General features: G+C 45.0%; 1 protein-coding gene across 3 annotated transcripts in view; it reads left to right on the top strand.

The window, feature by feature from the left end:
• Positions 1–14890, top strand: part of LOC103156241 (uncharacterized) — a 15952-nt gene extending 1062 nt beyond the window's left edge. For 2 of the 3 annotated variants that reach the window (XM_016664165.1, XM_016664164.1), the window contains 5 exons: positions 4339–4571; positions 6169–6355; positions 6436–6540; positions 6925–7432; positions 7986–14890. In XM_016664165.1, the coding sequence (XP_016519651.1) occupies positions 4339–4571; positions 6169–6355; positions 6436–6540; positions 6925–7432; positions 7986–8923 (1971 nt within the window). In that variant the 3' untranslated portion in view covers positions 8924–14890. The remainder of the gene's footprint in view (positions 1–4338; positions 4572–6168; positions 6356–6435; positions 6541–6924; positions 7433–7985) is intronic. The other variant, XM_007578226.2, reaches the window with a different exon arrangement.
• The last annotated feature ends 904 nt before the right edge of the window (positions 14891–15794 follow it).

Raw genomic sequence — 15794 nt, forward strand, 5'->3', positions numbered from 1 at the left:
GCTGTTTTAAACAGACATTTGATTAAGTACATTTGTTGATGCATAAAATGCATACATATAGAAACACTTGCATACATAACATGTATGTATGTTAGCATGCACGAGAAATATGAGGTTACCAGGGCCAAAATGAAAAGCTGGTAAAGCATAGAATCCAACTTGTTTACAGAACCTGAAGCTCAGTGCTGCCATCTGCTGTTAGTTCCGCTGCAGTGTTGCATCATGTTGTGTGCTCTGAATAAAACACAGCGCCCCTCGTGGACAGTATAGGAACTGCAGATTTTCAGTTAAACGAAGTATATGTTTTTTCATGAATAATGATAATGCATTTAGCCCCCGGGCCAGACTAAATCGTTCCGCGGGCCGGTTCCGGCCCGCGGGCCGTATGTTTGACACCTCTGATTTATTCTATGAAATAAAATCTTTCATCCTGATCAAATCCACATTCCCACCAGCTCAGTCCGATCCGTTCCAACCTGATTCCAGCCTGTTTGTTTAGAAAGTCCGGTCCGGTTGGTGAGGTGTGAACGCTAATTGACCTCTGACCTCTGGTCCTCCAAAATGAACTCTGTTTCAGTTTCAAATGTGAACATCAAGCGGACCAGAGACCGCTCCAAAAGCAGGAAGTGGACTACAGGGCAGGGCATTCTGGGTAAATACAACCAAAGCTAACATGCTAGCCTAGCGCTAGCAGCAGAAATGGCTCCTGGTCTTTAGCCTAAAGAGAAATCCTCCAACCACTAAAATCTGACGCCTCCATCTTGTTTCCATCTGGTGAAGAAGGAAGTTGCTCTCAGTGTCTTCAGAGGTTTTTGTGTCGTTTCCTTCAGTGGTTTTTGGAGCAGCGCCCCCACAGGCCAGGAGGGGGACAGGTTGGTTTGACTCAGAGCAGAGAGGAAGAGAACCACAGCAGCTGGAGGTGGAGCAGATGATGGAGTTCTGGTTCCAGTAGAACCGGGTCAACTGGACCATCAGAGGGGAACAGACTGAATCTGAGTCAAAGTGCAGCTGGTCTAGTTCTGGTCTCAGAGGTTCTTTGGTTCTATCTAAAACACGGTGGTGGTAGCATCAGGATGCAGACCTAGTCAAAGTCCAGACCTGACTGTAACTGAGAGTCCATGGGAAGGCTCAGACGTTCTCCATCCAGCCTGACGGAGCCGGAGATGATTAGTCGCCAAACTGGTTGCCTGGTAACTGAAACAATTACAACCAGACTGGCTCTAAGAATGCAGATGCATGCCGCACTTTTTGGATGTTTCCTCGTAAAATGTTTCCGAAACCAGGATGTTGGGTTTTCCAGTGTTTAGTCATGACGCGTTCACTGACCCTCTGGACGTTTTTAATGCTGACGCATCGAACCTGAAGCTTCTGCTTGTCTCTCTGTGCTGCGACTGAATGCATGAGAAGGACAACCGGCTGCTTCCAATGTCCTGCCGCACCAATCAGATTCTCCCTGAGTCCTGAGCAGGGCTGGTTTCCAAACTGAAGGATGAAACTGGAGTGAAACGCGTCAGATCATTTCAGTTTCATGCATTCATTTCTCCTGTGTGTGTTTGGTACAAAACGAAGACTGAGTCACCCTCCACTTCACAAAACACACAAACTACACAGATCACGGCTCAGCCTCCATTTTGCTGGGACTGATGTGAGTTAACGGGAGAATCCAGCAGACTCTGCCTGATGCTGAGTCTGTGGGTCAGAGGAGCCGTTTTCCTGAGCAGCTCTGCCGGTTGAACCCGTCGGCCCGCTGAGGTCCCGGTGTGGGCCAGCGCTCAGAGGGCGGGTTCTTGTGTAACAGCTGTTCTGATCTCTGCTTTATGCAACAGGACTTTCGCAGCAGACCCTCATCAGGAAACCAGAGGAAAAGTTTCCCAGAGCAGAAGATCCACCTGCGGCTGACTGAGCTCCTGGGTTTGGTTCTGTTCACACTTCTCAGTTTTCCTGCGCCTCTTTATCTCGGTTCTTCCGGCCCGTTCCTTCACGTCCGCTCAGCTCCCTCCGTCTGCCTGCCTGCTCTTCCCTCTCAGCTGAACCCGGTTCAGAAATCCGCTCCTCGTTTTCTCTCCGCTGGATTCTAACTCATGTCAGTCTGAACGGCCCGAACTGGATCGGTTCCATTTCCACATGTGGAACTAAACCCAGCTGTGACTCAAACGAGACTCTAAGGAGAAACTAAACTCTGGGCCGGCCCAATAATCAATTAATCAATTAATCACATGATACATTAGAACAAACTCAATAATTTCCATTTTCATGATTTATCGTTTTTCTCTTTCTGCCAAACACAAACCAGTTTTTTAAAGGATCATTTTGCTACAGAAACTTCATAATTAATTTTATATATTTTCTATATTTAAATTGTCTTTCAGTTCCAGTTTAAATGTTTATTAGAATTCATCATCCAGGAACATTTGTTATGGTGACTGGCCTAGTTAAAGCCCAAAGTCCAGTTCCCCTGACAGCAGCACTGAATGCTGGTTGGTTTCATCCGAGACCGCTGGGAGTCTCTGACTGGTTCTGATTCTGGTTCTGGTGGTTCTGCAGTGGTTAAACTGAAGCGGGTCTCCTTCCCTCCCCCTCATCACTTCCTGCTGAGTAGGAAAAGCGTTTGGAGAGTCGGAGCTTCACAAACAGCGAGGCGGACGGATCAGGCTGCGTTACTGTCAGAGTGCAGCGGAGCGCATCACTCTGCGGCTTTGTCTGGCTCACACTGTGTGTGTGTGTGTGTGTGTGTGTGTGTGTGTGTGGGCCCGGGGCCCTGCGCTGTCTGAACACTGCAGTCCGGGTCCCCGGGTTACGGCGGACTGAGTCCTGACCTACATGGAGCTGCATCTTGACTCCCAGCACAAGCAGCCACCATCAGAGGAGCCGGCGGCGCCGACCGGCCCGCTGACAGGACGGAGACGCTGCAGCTCAACGCCGAACCTCCTGAATGTGGCCGAACCAGGAAACACTTCCATTAAAACACTAAAAAACCTGAGAAAATCTGTTAAAATATGGATGAAAGGACCGTCTGCTGCAGGTGCTGGTTGTCATGGTAACTAGCATCAAATATGTGCATAAAGAAAACATCTGAAGCATTTTAAAATAGCATAAAATAAAGTTAGTTTATTGATTAATTCCAGGATAATACAGGAGTTTTGGGTTTGCCGTATTCTAGGTATTCCACAATAGTTGATAGTGACAACAAAGAATAATTGTCTTTATTAAAAAGAAAATAAAAACTTTAAAAATCTACATTTTTACTAATAGAATACAAAAGTAAAAATGATTTTGTTAAAACAAAAAATATGACACTATTTAAAAGATGTTTATTTTTATTAAAATAAAAACATTACAAATTACTTTTTTTATTTAAATGTCTAAATCTTACCAGGAAAAATCATATTATGTTTTCATAATTCATGACTAAAATGTCTGCAGTAATTGGGTGTTTAGCTGAGCTCAGGCAGCCCACATCATGACTCTTCCACCACCGTGCTCCAGATGACTTCCTGTCATTAGAATTTAATCCAAATTTTATTTTAAATTCTGAGATATTACCAGATTTATTTTCAGATGGAAATCAGCTGCTGCTCAGCTCGATCGGTTTCCTCTTTCCTCGTGTTCAGCTTATGCAAAATGTTTTTATGTTCTCAGATAAAAAGGTGTGTGAATCATCTTTATGTAACACAATGACAGCCAGGCATGCCAGGAAGCTGGAAGCGCCGCGGCTGGCCTTGTCCTGAAGCCTGAACTCCCACTCAGCCAGGCTCTGCTGCTTCAGACGTTAAAACCAACCTGCTGAAAATCTCACATCTATAAATATTTGATGGAGCCGCAGCTCAGGAGGAAACGCAGCAGAACCAGCTGGGCTCTTTGGCTCCCAGTGCTGATCTCAGCATCGAGTCCGACTCAGAACCGGATCCTGATTCGGACTTTTCTCCGTTTATCGGCTTCTGTGGAGCTGCTGGATGGTTTATTTCCAGGTTTCTGAGAAGGCTGAACATATTTCCTGCATTTTCAGGTGCAGGTACAAAAATGTGATGATAGTGAAAAGATCAATAATATTTGTCACTCATATCAGAAAATCATAGATTTATAACAGAGTGAAATATTTCAAGCCGTTATTTCTTGTCATTTTGATGATTATACATAGAATGAAAACATATAATACAGAAATTTCCAACATGGAAAGTCAGAAATATCAACCAGACTAGTTATAGTCTGAGATCTTTTATGGAGCCACTTGGCTCTGATCTTTAATCTAATCATTAATATATATTTTCCTATTTAAAATAAAATGATATCTGTTTGTCCAGTTCAGTTTATTCTGCCCTCCTGGTTCCCGTCCCTCAGGGTAAAACTCACGAACCGCCCCGCCACCGGCGCCGGGAGGAGTTGCACTTTGTGGACGAGTATGGCCAGCCAATCACAGTGCAGGTGGACAGCAAAAGTGGGCGTGGCCACAGGAGGCGGCGGTCCCACTGCGCCATCGAGTGCAGCGTCCCATCAGAGAGGCACTGGGGGGCCCTGAGGGCCATGGGCCTGGTGGAGGGGGACGAGGGCCAGGCGGACGTCTACGGCGCCGGGTGGGTACCGAACACACAACCTTCTGCAGAATCTGAAACATCTGGCAACAAGTAACTGCAAAGTTTGTCTGTTAAAATTTCTCTGTTTGCCTCATTTCCTCAACCGTCCGTCCTCTGGGCCTGGAATCTTTAAAGGGCAGATTCTGTGTTTTCCATCTTATAGCACAACCAGGTAGCTATTTTAGCTTAAGTTGTTATAAATATGCTGTTTATATCAAACATGACTTAAAAGAAATTTTACTTCCTGATTTAACTCCTTTAGATTGGGCCTCTGTCACTTTAAAAGCTCCTGCTCTTTCTGAAGCTCCGCCTCCAGGAAGTCGTCCCAACATGGCTCCTCTGTTAACCCTTTAATGTTTTTACCAGCGTCGCTCCATGCAGCAGCTCCTACAATGAGCTCAGCTGTTCCACCAGATGTTTGCTAATTGCTACTGGCTAGTCTGAAGGAGCAGAGTGGGGGAGGAGCTGCACCTCCCCCACTCATGCCTAGGTGGGCCAGGCCCACCTAGGCATGTAGCACAGCTGAATGGTTGCCATGATATCAAAACACTGCAGGTTTGTTTTTGTTTAATTACCATGAAAACATGATGGAAAGCTAAAGAAGGTTGATTCTACATGACACTGTCTCTTTAATAAAGTTTCAGCTCGTTGAAATAAGGAGTTTCAGCAGGGAAAAATATAAAACCTGCAGGATTCTCAGCCTTAAGCCACAAACACAATGCATAGCTCTCAGATGGAGCAAATCTGTAGCAAAAAAACAGCAAAACACGGTAAAAGTTCTGGTAAATGTGGCTGTTCATAAACATCCAGTAAGTGGGAAAAGGAGAGAAGTTGAAAAGACATGTTCTGGTTCTGGTTCTGCTGAAGGAGGCAGAGAAAATGTAAATGCATTAGATGCAGTTTGATTCATTTTTATAACGACGTCCAAACTTTAGGTAAAAAATTCAGGTGGATCGACTGGAAAAGACTGCAGTCATAAATATTAATGAGCTGCAGGAGGTTCTGTTGAGGTCAGTGCAGAACGGGTTCTGAAGATGCACACTTCAACACCTGACGCCCCAACATACCCAGGTGTTGTTCGCTCTGTGGAGGTCCGCGCGTACTCAAGGTGGAATCATCAAAGAGTCGGACCTGTCCGCTCAAAGATCACCTTTTATGAGCACACACTCGGTAGTAAACACTCAAACAGTGTTCACACTGAGTCCATAAGGTTGAGAGTCAATGCTCCCAGTAACGATGACGCTACGCTCTGTCCCGCTGTGACAGGTGCAGAGGCTGCCCTGATGGAGAGAAGCGGGGCTAGGCAAGAAAGTAGCTAATTAAACTTGGTAATATCCATTAGGATTGTGGGAAATAAAGGAATTTATTTCCTTTATTTGCCTATATTGGTACCAGTTGCTTACAGTGGTGCCAGCTGCCTACCAATGTTGGCAATAACATTGGTAATTGGTACCGGTCTACTCAGTTAGTACCAATGTAGGGAACCGGTGCACCTGGCTATGGAATTCCAACTGTGCAGAGTCCTCACAGTACACCTCATCATTTTTCCGTCCATGACTCCTTATGCCTGATGTGGCTGGCCTCTTCCTTTACACAGGAGCTACTACGGTCACATGACTGTGTCACCTGACCCATACCCGGCCAACAGCCACATGATGATGTCACCTGATGTCTATCCACCCAATGGCTACCTTCCCACAGCATCAAATGATCAACACCCCGGTAACAACTACCTGCCCAGCGTCTCCTACAGCTTGGACCACCTGGACAGACTGGACTACCAGGTGATTTTATGTTTTCTCGCTCTCAAATTTACTTAGGTATGATGATCCGTTCTGCCTTTCTGATCCGGTTTATCTTCCAGGGTCCGGAGATGTTGCCCTACCAGAGGAACTCAGAGAGCTGTCTGATTGGCTGCTATAGCTCAGAAGAAGGGAAGCCGAAGAGTTTCCCCAGACAGGTACATGAGATACAAGTCTTCCATCAGTTCTGAAATATAATTACCTCCTCATTCTCAAACTGGGTCAGCATGGTTTCTGTGATGGAGATCTGTAAAGGTCAGTGGAACTGACCCAACATGTGTGTGCTTGTTGGGATCAGCACTTAACTCACTGATTTAAAGTTGGATTTTGACAATTTGCTGGTTTGAAAATTGCACAATTTTAAGGCAGCGTTCACAGCATCCCGTTTTATCTCATTTAATTCAACTCCAGTCCATCTGCCTAGAAAGTCTGGGTTGGTTGAGGAAGTATGAATAGGTAGTTGAACCAATAGTCATCGAGGAAGTCTTAAAAGTTCAGTACATGCATTGATTATCTCCATCACCAACTCATCTCTTTTATTGCCTTTTTAGTCTGACTACCATCCTCCTTGGAGGCCTGACCGCCCTCTCAGCTACCTGCCCCTCAGCGAGCTTGACAGCGGGTTGGGATGTGGACCTGACAGCCCGCACCACAGGGTGGTGCTCTCAGAAGCTGAGACAGATGCCATGTCATCACTACCAGGCCACACCCCTTCCTCTCAAGGCTCCTCCTCATCCTCGGAGTCCCTGATCTCATCTGAACCCAGCGACTCCGGCTTTCACAGCGTCAGCACAGGCGAGCACAGACGGCTACACAAGATTCCTAGCAGCCACACTCACCGGCAGGCTCACCACTTCCGCTCAGGCCACTCTCCTCGAGAGCAGAGAGGACGCTGGGATTTGGAGTCCATCCCTGAGACGACGCCAATGACCCACTCTGGACCAGCACAGGCGTCCCGGTGCTCAGTGGGAAACAGCACGACCACAATGGTTCACTTCCACAGAGCGGAGAGAAGTCCCACGTTACCTCGCCACCATTCACCCCCATCGCCCTCCATCGGTAAGTGACGCTAACTAAAAAGCTAGCTGCACTAGTCCTAAAGTGCAAATCATAAGCATTAGTTCTGCTAACACTAGACAATTATGGCAACATGCTATTACCTAATGCTAAAGCGCAACCTTCTCAACACCCACAATGACATCATGTAGTTATGTCACTCTCCACAGGGTCAAATGTATTACTACTCACCTTCCTGTACTGTTTGCTCTTCAGGAAGTGATGCTTTGGAACAGACTTTTTCCTTATGATTTCAGTTTTGTAGATGCTGAGCTTTGCTAACTCTGCTGCTGATTTTGTCTAATTCACCACAGTAGGACATCAGTAGATTTAAACTATTTACTATAAAATCACAGCAATGCATTCTGGGTACAGAATAAATGTAATTTCCTGCACCACATCATGGGTGGAGAATGTGAGCAATACCAATAAAAAGGCTCAAAAAACAATTTATATATGTTTGCGTGTACTTATGTACTTAAATAAGAGCATGAATATAAACATCTAACGTCTTCTTAACAGTCAAAAACCAAAACTTGTTGTTTATCGTGTGCAGGTAGTCGCACCGAGCCCTGCCAGCGGAGGGCGCTGTGGTTGGAGCAGCAACAGCAGGGTGGAGGCAGAAAGATGGAGGCTCCAGGGCGGAGTCGAACAATAACAGATTTGAGTGAAGGACAGCGACGCCGCAGGGCGAGTCATCCCAACATGATGGACCCAAACGCCCTTAGAAACACTCATCAGAATAGCCATCCGAGTCCGAGCAGTAGCGTGATGGGACCGAGGAGCAGGGCCAGTTATCCCAGTAACTGTCACCCTACTGGTCAGATCAGCCTAGACAGAGACAGTCTGCTCAACCATCAAAGCTCAAACCGGAGCAGAGAGGAGGACTCCCTCTCCAAGAGTCCTGGATCTGCCTCTAGTGGAGTCAGTGGAGTCTCAGACTGGAGAGCATTTCAGACTCTTGGGAGTCACATGGAAAAGCCCAAAAGTTCCTGTGGTCCCTTTTACAGCACACTGGGGGCTCCAGAGCGAAGCCCACGATCTCCAACATCTCCCCGCTCCAGGCTATCCAATCAGAAGTCAGTTAGAAATCAGCTGCTCAGAGCCCGAGCTTACCGATTGGCCAGGGAGCGCAGTGAGGTCACAACAGACGAAGAAATGCGGGGAGATGGGTCAAGAGGAGGCGAGGATGAATGGGAGGATGGTCGGTGGGCAGGGAGATACTGGAGTCGAACGGAGAGGAGACGACACATGGCGTTGTCACGGCAACACCGAGAGAGGAGGGGAGGGGCGGAGGAGCATTTGGGTGGATGCCAAGGGGCAGCAGCGTCTCAGACGGTGCTGGAGCTGAGCCACCTGAAGCAGAACCGGCTGAGGAACAGCAAGCTGCTTGATGATTGGACAACAGTGGAGGAGCTGCTGACGCATGGGACGCGAGTGGAGAGTGACAGTCAGCTGTGTCCCAGTCCGCTGCTGTCAGTCACCACCGTCTGATCCTCTGTTAGCTCAGAGTGAAACCTCACTAAGGTCCAGATTCATGAAGGGTCCAGCTAATGTGCTCCAGAACATTGATCCAGGCTGATCCAGTCTAAACCGTCCAGCTTGGTAGGTCTGAACTTATAAAAGGCTAATCTAGAAGTTAATTAGCCAAAAATCCTGATTTATAACCAAATCTGTCAGAGAATGCCATTCCAAAGAACCACTTTCTAGTCGTCAACACAAAGTTTCACCTGGTTTATGTCCGTCCCCCAAAAACCTTGCTCAACTCAGAATATCTTTCTGAGCAGCTAGCTGCCAGGTGTTAAGCCCAAATGTTTACAGGTGTTCACCGACAGCTGGTCAGACTTTATGCATCTGGCCTCTGGAGGTCTATATGAAGATGAACCTGAGCAATAACTTCCACATTTCAGGAAAAACTGCCTTCCGGCTGCAACTTTTTTGAGTCTGGATCTCAGTGATGTCAGAACTGAAGGGCACACTGTTGCGACCGTGGATCAGAATCTGGAGGTCTGATCTTAAGTTCAGAAATACTAAAATACTCAAAGCTACAACTGGAATCAGTGGAAAAGATGGAAAAAAATGTGTCACCAGCTCTGCAGAACAACTCGACTTGAGTTTAAACAAACAGCAACGTCTGAGAGCGGCCAGAGAAACCAGCTGGTTTGCATGAGTCAAAGGCCTCTGAAGAGATTCACAACTCTGCTGAGAATCTTTGCACAGCAGACCGCCTGTGACTCTCATCAAATATCACATGAGTGGTATTTCCTGGTGAAAAGTGACTCCATCTCATCTTTGGGTAAACTGGCTCAACTCATGTGCCATAAATATCAGAGTTGACTCTCTATCATCTCCCACATTACAGGACTGCTGGGAGTCTGAATGCACCTTGGAGGACTTCTGCACCTTTCTCATCAAACAGCCTCCACATCCTCTGAGAGGCTGATTCACCACAGAGTTTTAAATCATCACTGTTACTGGTTTATTTCTGACTTTTCTGTTTTCAGGTTCTTCTCTCTCAAACAGAGCAGATGTGCAAATATATGAGGCGTTACCAGGAGATTTCCTATGTCTTCACAGTATTTTCCACAACAAGGCTGTCCAGTGTTACAGGCTTGTCATTGGTCTGTTAATCCCCAGGTCAGTAGAACTTATGTTGATCATCTAATGATGGTTTTCATAATCTCTGAAGTGAAAGCATCAAACAGACATTGGATCTATCAGAAGCTAAGATTTGCCGTTCGTTAACTGCATTTGTCAACCTTTGAACAACTGGTCATCAAACACAGTCCAGAGTTCAAATGTGTTTTGTTTTCATTCCCTGTAGAAATTAATTACAATTTTCTGTTTGCTCCATAAAATGCCAGAAATTCAAAGGATAATCATCAGCAAACATGATAATGTCTACAGTTCTTGACTTGAAAAGTTCAGTGCACAGATGGAGCGATGGAAGGGACATGACACTGCTTCTGTTGAAATCTCAGTGCATCATTTGAGTAGCAGCAGATCAGATGGATGACAGAGTTGGGAGGTTGGACACATTGATGGTCCCGTGCCAGTAGTTACCCCCTGCAGACGGGACAGAACACATGCCCTGTGTAGATGCACAAAGTCCTGGTGAAACTCTGTCCCATGGTGAGGTCATGGAATGGGTGGGACATGAGGACACTGAGGTAGTGCCGTGATGTTAGCCGTCCCCACTGAGTCACTACGGCCAGTGATCACCTAAAGTCAGCGAAGTACCTTAAGGCTCCCACATATTTCACCCGAAGTGCTGAAATCAACTCTCAGTGATGTAGTAACTTGATGAAAATGGCATCAACTTGTTTGCTGGAGAGCAGCCATCTCCCTTTGTTGGCACCAGGCCCACTGCTGCAAAATGGCTCTGTGAAATGTGTTGTGATTGGTCAGAAGTTTGTTTTTAAATTTTATGTAGAAATGTGCTCAGATAGCAATGTTGACATTTCTCTTCAACTTGTCCGCTTCCTCTATCTGGGTTTTCGCAGGCAATAAGATTACTTTTGATGAACATTTATCAGACATGGTGAGGAATTACGTACATTTGTACAATTCTTCGCTAAATAGCTACAAAGAGTCAAATGTCTATAAACGTCTGGTAGAAAGGCTGTCTGAAAAAAGGTTTGGCACTTACTCCAGGACCACTGCGTTAATGCAAAATGGAGGATGCAGAGAAGGAGTGGTGAGCCTGGCAAGAAGAAAGTCATGCCCAAATGCTACTGGGTTGTGACGTTTACTGAAGGGAGAGAGGTCTCCCCAGGTAGTCTGTGACGTGATTGAAAGAGAATACAAATGTCCCACAACCATGCGATCACTTGTCAACGGTTTGGCTTTGGATGAAATATGGGACAGCAGTGGCAAACCGAGGCACCGGAAGAAACACCAGTGTGTTTGTCAGACTCAGTCAACGGTCCTCTAAACTACCATGGTCTCCCATCTGATGGTTACCTGTGGTAAAACAGACCTGAGATTCACCACAGAACATAAAAAACACCATTTAACAGCTCAAGCTGTGGCTGCCATTATCAAGCCTGCACAGGGTGTTGAATCAGCAACCCAGCTGATACCTGTCATGGTGCTAGATGTCATTAGATTCCTGGAAAGAGTCCAGTCCCTGTCTCCAGATGCCACAGGGTTCTGTGATGCTTGACACAACGGTCCTCCCTTGGTGTGTCATGTCTTTGGAGAGTGGGAACTTCTTGATGTGTTCCAGATGGACACTAATTTTGGGCCACTGCAACTTTTGTACATTCAACACTGTGGGTGGGTACTGGAGCCCATAAACATCACCTCTGAGTCTGCTGACCTTCTCTCACTGCTCCTGATGACTGTTGGATGCTGAGGTTACTCCCTAATAACACTGTTCTACTGTTTATGATGTCGACTCCACTGCCCCCTGGTGGCGGTGATAGATACAGTAACTCCTTGAAAACCAAACCATAGTTATATCCATTGTTGGCTACGAAACCAGTTTAGATTAACCATTTTTGGTGCTCCACCCGTTTGGCAAGTGAGCACATTTTATTCATCTTAGTGACTCATTTAAAGACAATGTTTACTGTTGAGAACACTCTTGTTTACAAGAAGAGTAGAAACCTTAAAAAAAGCTCCACTAAATGCACTTGTTTAAAGGATCCTCAGCTTCTTGGAAGCAAATGCAAAGAAGTGAAGACTGCATGAATACTTCACACTTTGTTGGAGCTCTATTTGTGTTCGTTCCACTTCCCAACGTTCATGAAATCACTTCGCTGAAGTGGTGACAGCACACAATCAGAAGTCTGTTCACATCACCACTTAGTTTTAAATTAGATGTCAGCAGCAGATTCAAGCAAACTGTGGCACTTTTCATCCTTTAACTGACAAATTGAGCCTCTTATCCACCCTGTCAGAGTATCAGTGATGACATTCAGGTAGTTTTAGATCTGAGAGTGGATCAGTCAGGGGTGGAGGAGAACCGGAGCATCTCATTACTGTGAATGGAAAATACTGATGTTTGTTTCATCTGCTCTGAAGGGCTGCTGGAAGCCCACACGACTACAGAAGATGTTTGCAGAGAGATCTCTGTCAGGGTTCAATGTTATGATGTAACTGTTCAATGCAATTTGTTAAATATGAGCAAATGTCTATTTATTTTCATATTTTAAAGACTGGGTTTATGAAATCTGAGATTTATTGTCTAAAAGTTGCAAACAATAATAGATGTCAGGGTTTGTTTTTCTAATCTGTGTGTGTTGGTGTGTATGCTATTGCAAGAAGGAGAGTACAAAGTTTGATACTGTCTGTAGTGTTTAGCCAAAGATATTGTGTAAATCTGATATCTGGACAATCTAGAAGAACTGTCGCTGTATGATGTAAGAGTATATTTTATAATCATATTAGTTTTATATATTTTATGCTTTATTTTGCCTTCTGCTGGTCTGTACATAGATGCTAGCATAAACCACATTAGCACTGCTCCTAATTAGGAAACATGTCAACGACCCACTGAAGTGTCACAAGTCCTTTGGGATTTTCTCAGACCTTAAATCATGTTACGTTTAACCATGTCATGAAGCACAGATAGTTGCATCCATCCATGTCAGGGACCAGCAAACAGTAGAGAGGAAAAGGAAACTGTCTACAGTGGGACGGACTACCGGCCTCAAAATGAGGGGTCACAGTGGGGCCCAACTGGACCAGTGGGGACTTTGTCTGAGAAACCCAGGGAGGGACCCAAAACAACTGATTCTTTCACTAACCAGATCTATCATTCATCCAAACAGACGAGACCATTTCCAAGCTCCCTGTAGGGTTCAGAAATCACCGATCAGGCTGGCCCAATCACACAGGTGAGCTTTCAGAAATCAAGCTGGGATTGGCTGACCAAAGGATCAGTAGAGAGCATTACGCTTACGTTTGTCAGGCATCTCTAGTTTTAAAGGAGAAACACACTGGTTGTGTGTGTCACCTTATCAGTTTGGGTCTAGATGAAGCTTCGTCGTCTCTGAAGGAACGACCTTCGCCTGACGTCCACTGACCAGTTTGATCTCAGCACTTCACTGTAACCTGCCCTTTGTCTGTGAACTGGAAAGAAACGATGTGTGACGCAGCATCCTGTGGCGGTCCTGGTGAGAGTTTGCCTTAAATTTGTCGGACATCTTTGTTTTGATCTCACAGGTCGTTCCTAAATCACATCTACCAGATTCCAGCTAGCCCTAAAAGAAGTCAACTCTACATGTTGACTACAACCTTCAAACTCACACACGCTTCTACGCAGCTCTAGTGCCCCAAAAATATAATTAGACCCTTTTTAAGACTAAATGGCCAAATTATGACATGGACAACAAAAGAAAGAAAATGACTGAGGGCCCCCTCTTATTCACAGACATTTCTCACACTGTCCCAAAGTTGGAAAAATCAGTTGAAATCTCATCCAAACTTAGAATTTGTTTCAATTCCAAAATCCAATATGGTTGCCTGGCATGTAAACAGCTTGACAGCTGCAAAAATAGCTATTTACTTGGACTTTGATCAGTAGTAGTGATGACATTTTAACCTGATGCACCAGCGGTCCCACCTCTACTGGCAGACAGTGTGTGTACGAAAACAATGGACAGACATGCATTATAATCTTACATTGTTAACAGCATGATAGTTAGCATGCTAGTTAGCATGTTCGTTAGCATGGTCACCAAGCACAGTAATGAGGAAGTCTTGCAAGTTTTTTTAATTTGCAACTAAAACATATTTAGGTTGGGCTTGATGTAATTCATAGAGCCTGAGGTCCGCAACCCAAAAACTCCTGCTACACCAAAGAGATTCTGAAAAAGGGAAATGTTTTTATTTTGTTATATAAATGTGATTGTCTGTTTAATTTCAGATAGTGCCAACTTCACCAATGTGTTTTAAGTAGCTATGGTTTATATATTGTGCTTAACTTAGCTTAACTCCGCTTAGTTTAGTTTTGCTTTGCTTTCCTTAGCTTAGCATGAAAGCTTGCTGGAGTACAACCAGCCCAAATCTGAAACACCTTCGTCTTTTACATTTATCTTCAAGTTTTCTTTATAAGTAAATTTATAAATTCAAAAGTTTTTAGACCATTAAAAAAGTTAATTGTTCTTCTGGTCCTGGCTGTTGGTTTAGTTCTGGTTCTGGTCCACTCTGATAAACTTCACCTACCTGCACCGAAGCTTCCCGCGCTCATTCCGCCTGCACGTCATCAGGAAGGCCGTTTGTTATTGATGAAAAATGGCGGCTGCCGTGACTCATCCGGCTTTCTGTTCTTGGGTTTGTGATTTCCGTGTACCTCACTGTGAAGCTGAACCGTGACGTTCGTGACCTCAGTTTTGGAAAGCTGGTTGGAGAAGTTTGAAGGAAATGGCATCACAGAAGACTGTGAAGTCAAACTGCTTACTGTGAGTCTGGATTCTGTCGAAATTCAGCATCTCAATAAAGTTTTATAATGAACTTTCAGTCTCATTGACTTTTTAAAACCTTTTTCAGTGAATTTTTGTACATTATTATAAATAAATAAACAACGTAATTCCTTTTTAATAAGACAATACACATTTTAATGCCTAAAATGCTGATGTAAATAAATACGTGTGTGGTTTATTTCTGTGTTGAAGCAGTTTGCATCAGAGGGTCGCCATGGCAACGGTGACTGACGTGTCATACCTCCGCGGTTCTGCTGTGATCCGTGACCGTTGCCATGACAACGAGCGTTTGCGTGGCAGCCAGTCTCGCAGCTCATGGCCTTGTCACCATGGAAATGCGTTTCCGAGCCGCTTATTTACAGAAAATAGCCTTCATCAGAACATCAGAACCAGCAGGACCGGACCGAGCCCTCCGGACCCCGCAGACAGCCCACAGTAGGGGCAACCTGGACCGAGCCGGAATGCTGAGGTTCCTCCACACCACAGACCTGAGGAATGTCAATACAGCAAAACCAGGTGGAGCAGGGCGCCCTCTGCTGGTCAGAGGCTGGGATTACAGCCGCGGCCGTTCCAACAGGGAAGTTAATTTACAGAAAAAATCTTATTGAGAGTGAAATGAGGATTAATGTGAGACAGTTTTGCTCATCAGAAACTACGGAAGTCGCTTTCCACCACGAAAGAAAAAAAAAAGCCCAACAGGAAGTCATCAGATTAGGTTTTTGTGACTTTATGTCTCACAATTATGAATTATGACTGACAAAGTTGAAATTATAATGTAGTATCTCAGAATTATGACTTTTATTCTCAAAATTATGACTTATGTTGTAAATTAGCCGTTACCATACAGTCTCATTATTTCTCTGCATGCTGCACTTACCTTTAACTTGCTGTTGTGAGGTAATTATCGGTGGTAAATTTTTAATTGAGTTAATTGC

The sequence above is a fragment of the Poecilia formosa genome, unplaced genomic scaffold, assembly GCF_000485575.1.
Source record: "Poecilia formosa unplaced genomic scaffold, Poecilia_formosa-5.1.2 Scaffold471, whole genome shotgun sequence".
Classification (NCBI taxonomy): Eukaryota; Metazoa; Chordata; class Actinopteri; order Cyprinodontiformes; family Poeciliidae; genus Poecilia; species Poecilia formosa.